This window comes from Aotus nancymaae, unplaced genomic scaffold (assembly GCF_030222135.1).
Source record: "Aotus nancymaae isolate 86718 unplaced genomic scaffold, 86718_ANA_hifiasm-v0.15.2.pri h1tg000089l, whole genome shotgun sequence".
NCBI lineage: Eukaryota > Metazoa > Chordata > Mammalia > Primates > Aotidae > Aotus > Aotus nancymaae.
Window position 1 is genome coordinate 1,188,522 of NW_026988504.1, and position 15,691 is coordinate 1,204,212.

At 51.4% G+C, this 15,691-nt stretch overlaps 1 protein-coding gene across 3 annotated transcripts in view; it reads left to right on the forward strand.

Annotated features, from left to right (window-relative positions):
- The window catches only part of CCDC57 (coiled-coil domain containing 57), a 141,858-nt gene that overhangs the window by 107,010 nt on the left and 19,157 nt on the right, over positions 1-15,691 (forward strand). The window contains exons 18-20 of one of the 3 annotated variants that reach the window (XM_064369329.1): positions 2,925-3,046; positions 8,463-8,567; positions 9,144-9,360. In XM_064369329.1, coding sequence (XP_064225399.1) covers positions 2,925-3,046; positions 8,463-8,567; positions 9,144-9,360 — 444 coding nt within the window. Of the gene's footprint in view, positions 1-2,924; positions 3,047-8,462; positions 8,568-9,143; positions 9,361-15,691 lie in introns of those variants that run through there. The other 2 variants (XR_010339798.1, XM_064369332.1) reach the window with 2 other exon arrangements.

A 15,691-nucleotide genomic window follows, 5' to 3' on the forward strand; every position in this document is an offset into this window, starting at 1 on the left:
TAATCCCAGCCCTTTGGGAGGCCAAGGCAGGAGGATCACTTGAGGACAGGCGCTTGAGAACACCCTGGGTAGCATAGTGAGACCCTGTCTCTATCAAAAATAAAAAACTTAGCCGGATGTGGTCCCAGCTACTTGGGAGGCTGAGGTGGGAGGATCGCTTGAGCCCACAAAGTCGAGACTGCAGTGAGCCGTGATCGCACCACTGCACTCCAGCCTGGGTGACAGAAAGCCTGTCTCAAAAACAAAACAAACTTTTTATTTTTTTGAGGTGGAGTCTCACAGTTCATTAAGTGCATTAAGAATGTTGTGCAGCCATCGTCGTTTGTTCAGAATTCCTGTATTGCCTCAGAGGAAACCCCACAGTTCTGTGCAGTCTCCTCCTGTCCCCCACCCAGCACCCACTTTCTGCCTCCACGCATTTGCCTGTTCTGGACGTTTTGTTTCAGCAGGATCATACAGTATTTGTCCTTTTGTGCCTGGCTTCTTTCACTTGTATCATGTTTCAAGGTCCGTCGTGTTGGGGCATCCCCGCTTGGTTCCTTTTTGTGGGAAGAGTTCCTTGGCGGCGGCGGGGAGGTGCAGGCCACGTGTATGCATTCGTCAGTTTGAGGACATTTGGATGGTTTCAGCCTTTGGGCTGTTGTGAATAATGTTGCTGTGAACATTCAAATTTTTGTTTGAACACCTGTGTTCAGTTCTCTTGGGTGCCTCCCTAGCAGTGGCCTTGCTGGGTCGTGTGATAATTCTATGTCTAACCTGGTGAGGAGCCAGTACCCCGCCTCCCCTGGCGGTGACACTTCCCGCACGCACCAGCAGTGCATGAAGGTTTCTGCACGTCTGCACCAGCACTTGCTATTTTCTGGTTTTTTTTTTTAATTAAGAATACTTTCATTAGGCCAGGCACGGTGGCTCACTCCTGTAATCCCAGCACTTTGGGAGGCCGAGGCAGGTGGATCACCTGAGGTCAGGAGTTGGAGGCCAGCCTGGCCAACATGGTTAAACCCCGTCTCTACTAAAAATACAAAAAAATTAGCAGGGCATGGTGGCTCACGCCTGTAACCCTAGCTACTTAGGAGGCTAAGGCAAGAGAATTGCTTGAACCTGGGAGGCAGAAGTTGCAGTGAGACGAGATCACACCATTGCAATCCAGCCTGGGCAACAAGAACGAAACTCTGTCTTTAAAATAATAATAATTTTATTGCATGTTTTCTAACTTTTTATTTTATTTTATTTTTAAATAGGCCAGGTGCAGTGACTCACACCTGTAATCCCAGCACTTTGGGAGGCCAAGGTGGGCAGATCACAAGGTCAAGATATAAGACTATCCTGGCCAACATAGTGAAACCCTGTCTCTACTAAAAATACAAAAATTAGCTGGGCATGGTGGTACTCGCCTGTAGTCCCAGCTACTCGGAAGGCTGAGGCAGGAGAATCTGTTGAACCCAGGAGGTGGACGTTGCAGTGAGCTGAGATTGTGCCACTGCACTCCAGACTGGCGACAGAGACTCTGTCTCAAAAAAAAAAAAAAAAAATAGAGGTGGGGTCTCGCTGTGTTGGCCAGGCCAGTATTGAACACCTGGCCTCAAGTGATCCTCCCACCTGGCCTCCCAATGTACGGGGGTTACAGGTGGGTTACAGGTTGGTTACAGGTGTGAGCCACCGTGCCCGGCCGTTTTCTATCCTGTTGATTCTAGCCATCTGGTGAGTGTGAGGTAGAATCCCATTGTGGCTTTGATTTCACACTTTCTGGTGACCAGTGGTGTCGAATGTTTTCGTGAGCTTTTTCCCCACGTGTGCATCTTGTGACTTCTGGCTTTTAAATGCAGGTGTTACAAACGAAGGGGAACACATTCATTTCCAAGTGTTATCTTCTCTATGTTCTTTTATTGTCTGGAAGAAACTGGTGCTTTGCTTTAGGGCCCATCTCCAGATGTCCACAGGGCAGAGCTGATCCTTCGATGCTCCTCAGATGTTAATAATAAGCAATATGTTCATTGTTGCCAACTTCAAGTTAATTAATAAAAACACTTTAAGACTTAATTTTCTGTTTCAATTTCCAGTATGTGAAATATCAACAGTTACAAACGCCCTCCAAAAACCTTGTTGAAATCCTCAATGAGTTTGATTAACCAAACTGATGTGTTCTTCTGGGAAACGTTATTTTAGTAATTGTGTCTTCTGATGTGTGCTTAGAGAAGGAGCAAATCTTAGGTAACATCACACGCATGGAATTGATGAGAGTCTTGTTTGATGCGGGGTCGTTTCTAAGTAAGCTGGCTCGCCGAAGCTTTGAGTAGAACCATCAGTTTTAATTGGTATACTTAAGCTTTTGCTTTTTCTGGTTTGTTGTTTGCTTTTTGAAATAGAGTCTCCCAGGCTGGAGTGCAGTGGCGCCATCTCGGCTCACTGCAACCCCTGCCTCTCGGGTTCAAGCAATTCTCCTGCCTCCGCCTCCCAAGTACCTGGGATTATAGGTGCACACCACCACGCCTGGCTAATTTTTATATTTTTAGTAGAGACAGGATTTCACCATGTTGGCCAGGCTGATCTTGAACTCCTGACCTCCCAAAGCGCTGGGATTACAGACGTGAGCCACCGCGCCTGGCAAGCTTTTGTTTCTTATGTGTGCCTGCCACAGAACGGGCGTCTCTGTGCCTCTGTTATGGATGTGCTCGCTGCCGCTGCTGTGAGGAGGGCAAGGGCTGTGTGTGGCAGCGGCAAGGCATTGTGTGTGCGAGAGCTCTGCCGAAGTGCTGTGTGTCACAGTTCACCGCTGTCCGCCCTCCCCACGTTATCTATGAAATGAAAGTTAGTTTGGTTTCAAAAAGGAACATGCTGTTCTTTCTGAGTATTTGCCCTCAGCACATGAGGAGTCCAGAAGTGATGCACGCAGAGAACAAGCCCTGTCCCCATCCCGTTCCCAGGGCGGCCGCTGCACCACACCCTCCCTCCTGCCCCTGAGGCCCGGAAGCCAGGCGAGGAGCCCAGGAAGCCTCTGGATCATGGCCCACCTTTGGGACAGGTGCAGCCCCATTTTACAGCTCAGGTAACATCCCTTCATCTGAGAAATGCATTTTAAAAAATATTTCCCTACTTGTATTGTGTTTTAATTACATAAACTTCAAAATACAATAAACACAATATAAGAAGCCTCCAATTTTCAGCATCCAAACATGGTTATCAGTAACATTTCAATGTGTTTTCTGCTGGTTTTGGTTTGTTTTGTTGACAAAGTCTTGCTCTGTTGCCCAGGCTGGAGTGCAGTGGTACGATCTCAGCTCACTGCAACCTCGGCCTCCTGGGTTAAAGCATTTCTCCTGCCTCAGCTTCCCAAGTAGCTGGGATTATAGGAATGTACCACCACACCTGGCTAATTTTTGTATTTCTAGTAGAGGCAGGGGGTTACCATGTTGGGCAGGCTGGTCTCAAACTCCTGACCTCAAGTGATCTGCCCTCCTTGGCCTCCCAAAGTGCTGGGATTACAGGTGTGAGCCACCGTACCCAGCCTCTGCTGTTTTTTTGTTTTTAGTTTGAGTTCTGAGACAGAGTTTTGAAAAGTCAGGCAGTGTTTTGTAGACTGTGGATCTGTCTGATACTGCAACCTTGAGAAATTCAGCTTCTGCATTTATTTTGGGGTTTTCTACACATTTCAGTGAGTTGTCTGTTCCTGAACTGGTTCTGTACTTCTTTGAATACTGTGGCTTTGGGACATATTTTAATATCTGTTAGAGCAAGCTTGACCTTGTGTCTGTTCCTTTACAACATTTTCTTGGCTGCTCTTTCTTATTTATTTATTTATTTATTGAGATGGAATCTTGCTCTGTCACCCATGACTGGAGTGCAGTGGCACAATCTCGGCTCACTGCAACCTCCACCTCCCAGGTTGAAGTGATTCTCCTGCCTCAGCCTCCCGAGTAGTTGGGATTACAGGTGCCCGCCACCACTCCCGGCTAATTTTTGTATTTTTAGTAGAGACGGGGATTCCCCATGTAGGCCAGGCTGGCCTCAAACTCCTCACCTCAAGTGATCTGCCTGCCTTGGCCTCCCCAAGTACTGGGATTATAGGCATGAGCCACTGCGCCCAGCCCCTCATTAGTTCCATATTGGATTTTTTTTCCTTATTGGATTTGTTTGAAAATCCACGTAAGTCACCTCCAGCTGTAGATGTCTTTCTGCACATGTGCTTCGTGTTATGTTTTGGCTTAGATCCATGTTGACAATGTAGCTTTAGTTTGGCCTTTGGCACACTTTTCTCATAAAGAGCCAGAGACACCTGGGCAACATAGCAAGACCCTTTCTCTACAGAAAAATTACAGCTGGGTGCGGTGGCTCACACCTGTAATCCCAGCACTTTGGGAGGCCAAGGCAGGTGAATCACTAGGTCAGGAGATGGAGACCATCCTGGCCAACATGATGAAATCATCTCTACTAAAATACAAAAAATTAGCTGGGCATGGTGGTATACTCCTATAGTCCCAGCTACTCGGGAGGCTGAGGCAGGGGAATCGCTTGCACCCAGGAGACGGAGGTTGCAGTGAGCTGAGATCGCGCCACTGCACTCCAACCTGGTGACAGAGCAAAACTCTGTCTCAAAAAAAATAATTTAAAAATTAGGCCAGGTACAGGGGCTCATGCCTGTAATCTTCACACTTTTGGAGGCTGAGGCAAGTGGATCACGAGGTCAGGAGATGGAGGCCGTCCTGGCCAACATGGTGAAACCCCGTCTCTACAAAACTACAAAAAAATTAGCCAGGCATGGTGGTACGTGCCTGTAATCCCAGCTACTCAGGTGGTTGAGGCAGGGGAATTGCTTGAACCCAGGAGGCAGAGGCTGCAGTGAGCTGAGATCGTGCCACTGCACTCCAGCCTGGCGACAGAGCAAATCTCTGCCTCAAAAAAAAAAAAAAAAAATTACAAAATTAGCCAGGTGTGGTGTGTGCCTGTAGTTTCAGCTCCAGGGTAGGATGAGGTGGGAGGATCTTTTGAGCCCAGGAGTTCGAGGCTATAGTGAGCTGCTACGGTGCCACTGCACTCCAGCCTGGGTGATAGAGTAAGATCCTGTCTCAAATACATAAAATTTAAAACAAAGGCCAGGCGTGGTGGCTCACACCATAATCCCAGTACTTTGGGAGGCCAAGGCAGGTAGATCACTGGAGGTCAGGAGTTCAAGACCAGCCTGGCCAACACAGTGAAACCCCATCTCTACTAAAGTACAAAAATTAGCCAGATGTGGTGGCGTGTGCCTGTAGTCCCAGCTACTAAGGAGGCTGAGGGAGGAGAATTGCTTGAACCTGGCAGGGGAGGCTGCAGTGAGCCGAGATCGCACCACTGCACTCCAGCCTGACGACAGAGCAAGACTCCATTAAAAAAAAAGTGAAAAGCTGTTTTGAGCTCATAGGCTATAAATAAAAGGTGCTTGGCTGGATGTGGCAGGACTGTCGGCTGCCGTCTGCATTAATTACACTTCTCATGGCTTAAGTAGAGAGATCCGCCTGTTCTGCATTGTGTACGTGGCTGTCTAGACCTCGACTTCTTTCCAGTTTACTAAATACTTTATTAAACCTTATTAACCTCTGTCAGACTACAAAACTATCATATGTTCATTACATCTCATGAAATAGCTCTTGTTTTGGAGACAGTCTCGCTCTGTTGCCCAGGCTGGAGTGCAGTGGTGTGATCTCAGCTCACTGCAACCTCTGCTCCAAGGCTCAAGCGATTCTTCGACCTCAGCCTCCCAAGTAGTTGGAATTACAGGCACCCACCACCACACCCACCCAGGCTGGTCTGGAACTCCTGCCCTCAGGTGATCTGCCCGCCTCAGCCTCCCAAAGTGCTGGGATTACAGGCTTGAGCCATTTTTCCCAGCCTTATTTTTTGTATTTTTTATAGAGATAGGATTTTGCCATGTTGCCCAGGCTGGCTTTGAATTCCGACCTCAAGTGATCCACCCACCTCAGCCTTCCAAAGTGCTGGGATTACAGGCCTGGCCACCACACCTGGCCCACATTTTTTTGGAGCCACCTCGCCTGGCGAATTTATTTTTCTTTTAAAAAAATGTGGGCCAGGTGCAGTGGCTGACGCCAGTAATCCCAGCACTTCGTGAGGCCAAGGCAGGCGGATCACCTGAGGTCAGGAGTTCAAGACCAGCCTGGCTAATATGGTGAAACCTCATCTCTACTAAAAATACAAGAAATTATCTGGGCGTGGTGACATGCTCCTGTAATCCCAGCTACTTAGGAGACTGAGGCAGGAGAATCGCTTGAACCTGGGAAGTGGAGGTTGCAGTGAGCCAAGATCACGCCATTGTACTCCAGCTTGGGCAACAAGAGTGAAGCTTTGTCTCAAAGAAAAACAAATGTTTTGAGACAGGGTCTCTCTCTGCCGCCCAGGCTGGAGTGCCATGGTGCCATCACAGCTTACTGCAGCCTCAGCCTCCCTGGCTGATATTATCCTCCCACCTCAGCCTCCCTGGTAGCTGGGACCACAGGTGTGTGCCACCACACTTGTCCAATTTTTTTTTTTTTTTTTGATACGGAGTCTCTGTCACCCAGATTGGAATGCAATGGCAGGATCTCGGCTCACTGCAACCTCCACCTCCCAGGTTCAAGCAATTCTCCTGCCTCAGCCTCCTGAGCAGCTGGGACTACAGGCGTGTGCCACCACACCCAGCTAATTTTTGTATTTTTCGTAGAGATGGGATTTCACCATATTGGCCAGGCTGGTCTGGAACTCTTGACCTTGTGATCCACCCATCTCAGCCTCCCAAAGTGCTGGGATTACAGGTGTGAGCCACCGTGCCCGGTGCTTGTCTAATTTAAAAAAATTTTTGTACAGATAGGGGTTTCACTGTGTTGCCCAGGCTGACATTGAACTCCTGGACTTAAGGGGTTCTTCCACCTCAGCCTTCCAAAGTGCTAGGATTACAGGTGTGAGCTACTGTGCCCAGCCTCGTTTTTTATTTATTTATTTTTTGAGACAGAGTCTTGCTCTATTGCCAGGGCTGGAGTGCAGTAGTGTGATCCAGGCTCACTGTAGCCTAGAACTCTGGGCTCAAGTGCCTCAGCTTCCCAAGGGCTTCCTCTTTATTTCTAATAGTAAATGGTGCCATATGAGAAGAAATAGGAAATAAATACAGAAAAGAGCTCCATGGGCGCAGAGGCTCACGTCTGTGATCCCAGCCCTTGGGGAGGCCGAGGCGGGAGGATCACGAGGTCAGGAGTTCGAGACCAGCCTGGCCACCATGGTGAAACCCTGTCTCCACTAAAAATACAAAAATTACCCGGGCGTGGTGGCGGGTGCCTGTAATCCCAGCTACTCAGAGGCTGAGGCAGGAGAATCGCTTGAACCCCAGGGGTTAGAGGTTGCAGTGAGCCAAGACTGTGCCACTGTGATCCAGCCTGGGCGACAGAGCAAGACACCGTCTCAAAAAAAAAAAAAGACAGCTGGGTGTGGTGGCTCATGCCTGTAATTCCAGCACTTTGGGAGGCCGAGGCGGGTGGATCACGAGGTCAAGATATCGAGACCATCCTGGTCAACATGGTGAAACCCCGTCTCTACTAAAAATACAAAAAAAATTAGCTGGGCATGGTGGCGCGTGCCTGTAATCCCAGCTACTCAGGAGCCTGAGGCAGGAGAATTGCCTGAACCCAGGAGGCGGAGGTTGCGGTGAGCCGAGATCGTGCCATTGCACTCCAGCCTGGGTAACAAGAGCGAAACTCTGTCTCCAAAAAAAAAAGACAAATAACCCTGTGAAAACAGGCAAAGAGTCTGATGAGAAAGCACCAGGATGAAGCCCTGGGGGCAGCGAGCATCAGGCAGTGCCCTGCTCACTGGCACCAGACACCATAAACAGACCTCATGCGTGTACGTTCCTCAGTGAACAGGCAAACGTCGGTAAACGTGGGCTGAGCCGAGCTCTACGCTCATGGTATGCTGGGAAGGGGCAGAGCCGGGCTGGTTCCACGGCCTCCTGAGGGCCACCCACTGCCCATGGCTCCGTCCAGGCCGCACTGCTTTGAATTTTCCTTCCTGTGTTCTTAGGCACTGCTCCCTAGTATTCCCTTTGGGCTTCCTTTCCACAGTCTTCCCTCCAGGAGGAGGGAGGCGTCAGGCACGGGGCAGGCAGAGGTACCAGTGATGGGCTGAAGAAGCAGGGTCAGCCAGGTGTCGGCACCGGGAACCACTCATGCCACCCCGGGCTGGGGGCTCTCACCCCAGGCAGGCCACGCGAAGGCTGCCCTGGCCTTGTTGAGGAGGCTCCTGGGAATGAGTGATCGGGGAAGCCTGCTCCACTCATCCTGTCGGGAACAGGTCCCGTCAGTCCGGGTTGTGACCAGATGATCTGAGTCTTTAATACCAGAAATGTGGGAAGCCATTTATTCCCAGTCTCGTGGGAAAGCTCACTGACATGCACCATCAGTGACATGAATGCCAGAGTCCTCTCATTTAACTCCCCACGGCAGGACACCAAGAGTGCGGAGGATGAGTGTCCTTCCAGACACCCGGGGAAGCAGCGGCCCGGCTCGGCACAGGTGCGCGGCGGACACAGCGCCCTGCGAGGCCAGAAGGTGAGAACGGCAGTGCCCGTCCAGGTGTGGTGCCGTGGGGTGTGGCTGGCAGGGAAGCCGGGACCTGGGTGCTCTGGGCCTCTCGGAGGGCCTTCGCTCTGCACGGCTGCCTTTGTGTTGTCACCAGGGGCCGCTCACAATGGCCAGGTGAGCTGCAGAGCGCTTGCTGGGTGGTCCCATAAGGGTGGTAAGGATGTTGGGAGGGCCCAGGGCCCCTAAAGTGCATGGGGCCCATGCTGGCCCTTCCTTTCTGTGCCCCTCAGTACATCTGCCCTGCATTTCAGCCCCTCCGCATCGCAGCAGGGCGGCCTCTGCTCTAGACTTGTGTCGTCTAAGTGTTCAGACAAGCACTGAGATTTACGCACTGCCCGCACCCAGGGTTCCCAGCGCTGGGACTCACTCTCCGGATGCACCACTGTCTGCAGCTGCCTCTCCTGGGTGATCCTGGGAGCGTCTGCCTGGGCGTTTGAGCCAGGCCCACTGTCTCCTCACACTCCAGGGAGTGGCTTGGGGGAGCCCTGTGGCTTCCCCTGGGTTGGAGAGGAGTGGCTTTCAAGACGATGATGTCTTTTCTAGACACAACACAGCATTCCCACAGTGACCTGTAAATCACCCCAGCAGAAAGAAGCCAGGGCTCCAAAGCCACCCCAGGCTCAGCAGCACCCTGGAGAGCTCGTCCGCCACTCCCACAGCTCCTCCTCCTTTGCCAGCGGCACCATTCAGGACACGTGGAGGCTGCTAGACCTGGGATCCAGCCCTTCCGGCCTCACCTCCCAGGGTGACTCAACTCCAGGTAGGAGACTGCCCTCCCCAGGAGCTGCCCACGGCTGGTAGCAGGCGGGGGCCACCCTCTCCAAGGGGCATGTGGAGAGTCAGCGCCCGCCTGCTTCCCATACCCTGAAATCCCTGCACTTTGGCTGAGTAATGCATGGAGTCTCTTTACCTCTCATTCGGCGCCTGAGGGTTTCCCAGGTGATTGTGCAAAGCCCCGAAGGGCAGAAACCGTGCCTGGTAGCACAGCACCGTACACCCGGGTGCACACTGCGCACTTGACTCGGAATGGAGCCCAGCTGAGACGTGCAGGTGCCGGTGCACGTTAGACGGCCCTGTTCCTGGGGGAGAGCCAGGCCAACCCCAGCGGTGCTCAGCCCCTCGGGCCAGACAAGTGTTATGTCACACCCTCATCCATCCCGCATTGCTGCGCAGACATTGCCGCCCTGAGACTCCTGTCTGTACTGAAGTCACAGACCCGGCAAACTCAGCGGGTTACAGTGGCAGCTCCCGCCGGTGGTCTCAGGAAGTTTTCAGGAAAATCTATCCGAAGGGTGTACCTTGGGGGGACTGCATGAGACCATGATGTAGCAAAACGCATGGAGAGAAGATGCTGCTTTGAGGCAGCTGCAGACGCGGGATGTGCCATGTGATGGGGCGGGAACAGGGTCCCTCCTGTGTTCCCGTTTGGAGGCCGTTCCCTTCTTACCTTACTACTTCCATCATTCGTTTAACCATTCTTTCCTTCGTGTGGCTTTAGGCTATTAGAAATCATGTTAGAGAGGCAGCCTTGCACACGTGCTGCGGAGCGTGTATGAAAACACGCGTGTAGGTGCCCAAGGGGGCTTGCCCAGTCAGGACCACGTGCACGCCACGCGTGGTGGACGGCGGCTCAGCCTCCACTGGCCGCCCAGCGGCTGCCCCCCGCAGCAGTGAATGAGGACGGTCCCCTGTGGCAGACGGAACCTTCCCTGGTGGCAGGCGGGGCTGGAGTGAGCGCTTGTCGGGAGGCCCTGCATCTTCACGTGGGTTTCCAGACGCTTCCTTTTCCGTTCTTCGGTTCTTTGCCCATTTGTACGTGGGGTTGTTGTCTTTCTTACTGATCTGTAGCAGCTCATTACGTGTAATACAAATTAGACCTTTCCTGTGACAACAGTTTGAATGTTTTCTCCCAGTTCTTCATGTTTTTAAATTTTTCTTACACTGTTTTTTTATGTTCATATTTTTATTTTTATGTAATTTAATGTCCGTGTTTTTTTATCTTTTCTGGGTTTTATGACATCTTTGGCTACCCCAGGCTTCTTCCCTTGTTTCTTCTGATTCTGCTCTGGTTTCATTTTTCTATGGTTAACCCTGTGATCCCTTTGGAATTTATCGTGGTGTATGTTATAAAGTAGGAACCACTTCTGGGTTTTGTTTGTTTTTTCTGAGGTGAAGTTTCACTCTTTTTGCCCAGGCTGGAGTGCAGTAGTGCCATCTCAGCTCACTGTGACCTCCACCTCCTGGGTTCCAGTGATTTTCTCACCTCAGCCTCCCAAGTAGCTGGGATTACAGGTACCCCCCCACCACACCCAGCTAATTTTTGTACGTTTAGTAGAGATGGGGTTTCCCCATGTTGGCCAGGCTGGTCTTGAACTCCTGACCTCAGGTGTGCCTCAGCCTCCCAAAGTGCTGAGATTGCAGGCGTGAGCCACCACGCCCAGCCGGAACCACTTCTTATTAACCCCCGATGGCTCCTGAGATGCCCCAACCCCAGCTTTCGATCGCTCACGCTTCCCGGCTTGTTTGAACTCCCGCCTTTGTTATGATGCTGAGTGTTCCATGTGCATTTGGGGCTGTATCTGGGCTGTTCATTCAGCTGCTCTCTTAGTCTGTTCGCAGGCAGTGCCATCGGGTCTGAATCAGTATCACTTCCTGGTCCCTTTGCATGTCGGGCTGATCTAGGATCTCCTCTTTACCCTTCTCTCTCAGAACTTTCTTGTATTGTATTTATATTTTATTTTTTCTTTCTTTTAAAATTTAGCAGATAAAAGACTGGGCATGGTTGCTCATGCCTGTAATCCCAGCACTTTGGGAGGCTGAAGCAGGTGGATCAGTTGAGGTCAGGAGTTCAAGACCAGCCTAGCCAGCATGGAGAAACCTTGTCTCTACCAAAAATACAAAATTTTGCTGGGCCTGGTGGTGTGTGCCTGTAATCCCAGCTACTTGGGAGGCTGAGACACAAGAATCGCTTGAACTTGGGAGGTGGAGGTTGCAGGGAGCTGAGATTGCGCCATTGCACTCCACTCTGGGTGATGAAATGAGACTCTGCCTCAAAAAAAACTAATAGAGATGGTGTCTCCCTATGATGCCCAGACCGATCTCAAATTTCTGGACTCAAGCGATCCTCCTGCCTCAGCCTCCCAAAGTGCTGGGATTGCAGGCGCGGCCACCATAATTTTTAGACTCGGCTTGTCTGAGCCTGGTACTCCAGCCCCTCCTCACAAATGCCATTGTAAGTGTTCTTAGGATTGGCGCAGCTTCCCTTCTGCCTTAGGAAGGAATGGGCTCATGCCACCGGCTTCTGTTCCCCATGTGCTCAGGGCTGTGATGTGTTTACCTCTGTCTTCCACGCAGCCGCGTCCTGCTGTCTTCCTGGCCCTCCCACCTGCACTCTGTAGCTCCCCTTTGCACTCAGGATCCTTAGGGCACTGCCTCCTTGAGTTTTTAACTCACAGCAAAACGTTTTGTTTGAATTTTCATAGCTATGGGAGGTTCTTCTGCAGACAGCTTGTTTCCTCTTGGAGCACTTTTGTTTCTTCCTCATCTTTTTTTTTATTTATCTTTTTAGAGGCAGTGTCTCAGTCTGTCACCTAGGCTGAAGTGTGGTGCCGTGATCTCAGCTCGCTGCAGCCTCGACCTCTTGGGCTCAAGCACTCCTCCCACCTCAGCCTCCCAAGTAGCAGGGACCACAGGCACATGCCACCACGCTCAGCTAAGACGTTTTTAGTTTTTTGTAGAGACAAGGTCTTGCTATGCTGCCCAGGCTGGTCTCAAACTCCTGTGCTCAAGTGATCCTCCCACCTTACCCTCCCAAAGTGCTGGGATTACAGGCATGAGCCACCGTGCCCAGCCTCATCTTTAAAACAGGTAACTTTTTACTTGACTAGCTATTTGAAAAAGTTTGTATGGAAAATGAAGCCACAGCCATTTTCCAATCTAGCAGAGTTTCGTCGTTGATTTTAGCTTTAAATACAAGTCTGTACCTATCAGGCTTTTCACAAAGTACAGCTTCTCTCTTCCTTTTCCTAAAGATACGCATTTTACAAGTAAGGCCTGTTCTATTCCTGGTTCACTCTCCCTCCTCTCTTCCAGGAACTAAACAAGGCCAGGGAAGCACTCGCTGCCAGCCCATGTTCCTGCTTCAGAAATAGGGAATTAGGTCCTGCCCTCAGGGCTTGCACTCACCTTGAGAAATGTCCTCGCCCTGCCGTTGCTGGCATCTGTAACGGGCATCTCCGTGTGCCTTTCACACAGTCCTGCTCAATTCCTGCGGCCTTTGGGAGCCTCCCCATTTCTAGCTCTTAGTTTTAATGAAAATGAAGTTTGCATTTTTGCTTTTAATTATCTTTTTTTTTTTTGCTTTTGGTTGATAGTGGAGGAATGCTAACTTCGCGATGCCTTCTTCAAGTCTGAAATCTGTCAGTACAGCCAAAGAAATGCGCCTTCCTCCAAGCGCTGCTTTGGCTTTAACCCTGTCCCGTAAGTCTCCACACCCTCACGTTTCCCTCATCTCTCCCTTGTAGGACTTACAATTCAACTCATCTGCTTTCACTTAAATGGAGTTTTTCCTTAAGTTTCTACATTCGTGGAATTTTTTTTTTTTTGGTCTGTTACTGATTTCTAACATTTTTACATTCTGGTCAGAGAATTAAATTACCCTGATGTCAATTCTTCTGAGAGGGAAATATCAGTTCTTAAACTACGATTATCGACTCATCTGTTTTTGTCAACTGTTGCTTTATGTATTTGAGGTGCATTGTTAGGTGCATATCTGTTTAGTTTTTTTGCATTCTTGATCTTTTCCTCCCATTACCAGCATATAACATCCCTTATAACCCTCCATGTTGTATTTCACCAAAAAGCCAATTTTGTCTGACGTTAGGATTGCTCCAGGCCAGGCACGGTGGCTCACAGCTATAACTGCAGCATTTGGGAGGCTAACATGGGAGTATCGCGTGAACCCAGCGGCTCCAGACCGGCCTGGGCAATTTAGTGAGGCATCATCTCAAAAAGGAAAAAAAAGGGCTGAGCGAGGTGGCTGACACCTGTAATCCCAGCACTTTGGGAGACTGAGGCAGGAGGAGTTCTAGGCTGCAGTGAGCTGTGATTGAACACTGCACTCCAGCCTGGGTGAGAGAGCAAGACCCTGTGTCTACAGAAAAAAGTTATAACGAGGGAAGGAATGGTCAAATTGCACAGTGGAATGCTGCAAGTAGGTCCAGTTAGGTCAGGACAGAGAAGCAAGGTGAAGGTCACTGGTGGTCTTAAGTGTGGTCTCAGCGGAGTGGTGGAGTTGTCATTCAGTCCTTCCTAGGAGGAGAGAGTGGGATGGACAATATATCCAAGAGACTTTGCTCTGAAAAGCAGCCGTGAAAAGAGCTCGTGTTTGGGGAAGATGTGGAGTCAAGAGGGGAGGCTCACAAGCTGCTCTGTAAAGCCTGCCAGTGGGCAGTGGGAAAGTGGGGTGACTCGGGTGAGAATTCCCGGAGGAGGCAGGGGATGGGGCGCGGTGCCTGTGTGCAGGGTTGGCCTTTGACAGGACAGAGGCAGAGGTGGCCTCCAAAGCCAGGAGGTTGATGGCAGCCAGCGCTGTGCACTTGCCCTGCCTGCAAGCTGACAAGAAAGCCTGGCAGGAGACAGGAGGCTCCTGGGTCAGAGACCAAGGGCTCTGTCCACATAGCAGGCGGCTGGGCAGGCAGCGGCTGCAGGTGCACTGGGCGTGAGTCTGAGCTGAGGAACCCAGGCCTGGGGACTGAGTCCTAGAGTGCCCTACAGGCACCTGCCCTGGGCCTGAGGGACACGCTCTCTCTGACTTCTGAGCTGCTTGCTGGACAGATAGCCTTGGAAACGGTCTGCAGCAGCAGCCGGGGCAGCCTCTGCCACGCGGGCGTGCACAGGCCCCAGGGAGGCTGGCCCTGGCCCAGCAGCTGGCCTGGTGGTGGCATTGCTTTCATTTCCTCTTACGTGTGATGCTGACCACAGGCTCTGAAGGAGGAAGGAGCGGTGTAGAGGAAGCAGATCCGACAGAGAGTGAAGAGGGCCAGCAAGCCCTCCGTGAAAGCAGGAAGCTGGTGACTGCAGGAGTCACCTGGGCGGAGGCTGTGCTGCAGGAAGGAGCGTTCCTGACACGGCGGCACACATCCACTGAGACTGAGCATGCCGGTGGCCTGGGAGGGAAGGCGGGGCTGGTGTGGTTCAGTTAAGATGCTTTTAGCTGCAATATGAAAGCGACGCGAACTGCAGCTTCCCAGCCTTTGTCTCCTCATGGTAACTGCGGAAAATGACATGCTTTGCTAGAATGAGGAGGAACCAAGGGGTCTGTATCCTGAGCGCCCAAACGGTCTCAGCAGGGGGCCTGCACGGGGTGGCTGGGGGCGTGGCAGGACGCACTGACTGAGGCACAGGAGCTCATCGGAGCCGGCAGTCCCAGGTAAACGGGCCTCAGGTGGCCCCTCTGGAATTCTCTTTTATCCTAATGGCTCCGCAATGGCTGCAGATGCTCCCAACATCCCCTCAGAAGGCCAAAAGGTGGAGGGCCTCTCTCTCCTGCTTTTTAATCAGAGAGGGAGAAGCTGCCCAGAGCCCTCGGCAGACCCTCTGTCCATTTCCTGGCTGTGGAGGTCACGTTGCCCACTGTGACCTGGCTCCAGGAGACTGCCTTACCAGAGTCTTAGCCCCTGAGCCCCATGAGTGAGGCCACCTCCCTGAGAGCCTGCTGCCTGCAGTCCAGTAGCACTGGGGCCTCTTGGCAGGAAAGCCGGGGAAGCACTGAGGGCCTACTGAGGGCCTCTGTGGGTGGAGGAGGTGGCCAGACGCAGGCCCCGCCGTGCCCTGCCTGCCTAGGCTGAGATGGGATGGCTGGTATCTATTTCTTCTTTATGATTTATTTTACAGACAGGGTCTCACTATGTTGCACAGACTGGGCTGGAACTCCTGGCCTCAAGCGATCCTCCTGTCCCAGCCTCCTGAGTAGCTGGGATTACAGGCGGGAGCCACCATGCCTGGCAACGACTGGTATTTCTTAGCAGCAATTTTGTGATTAAAAAGCAAGCAAGAAAGATACATTTCAGCATAAGTCCACGGGGCTTTTG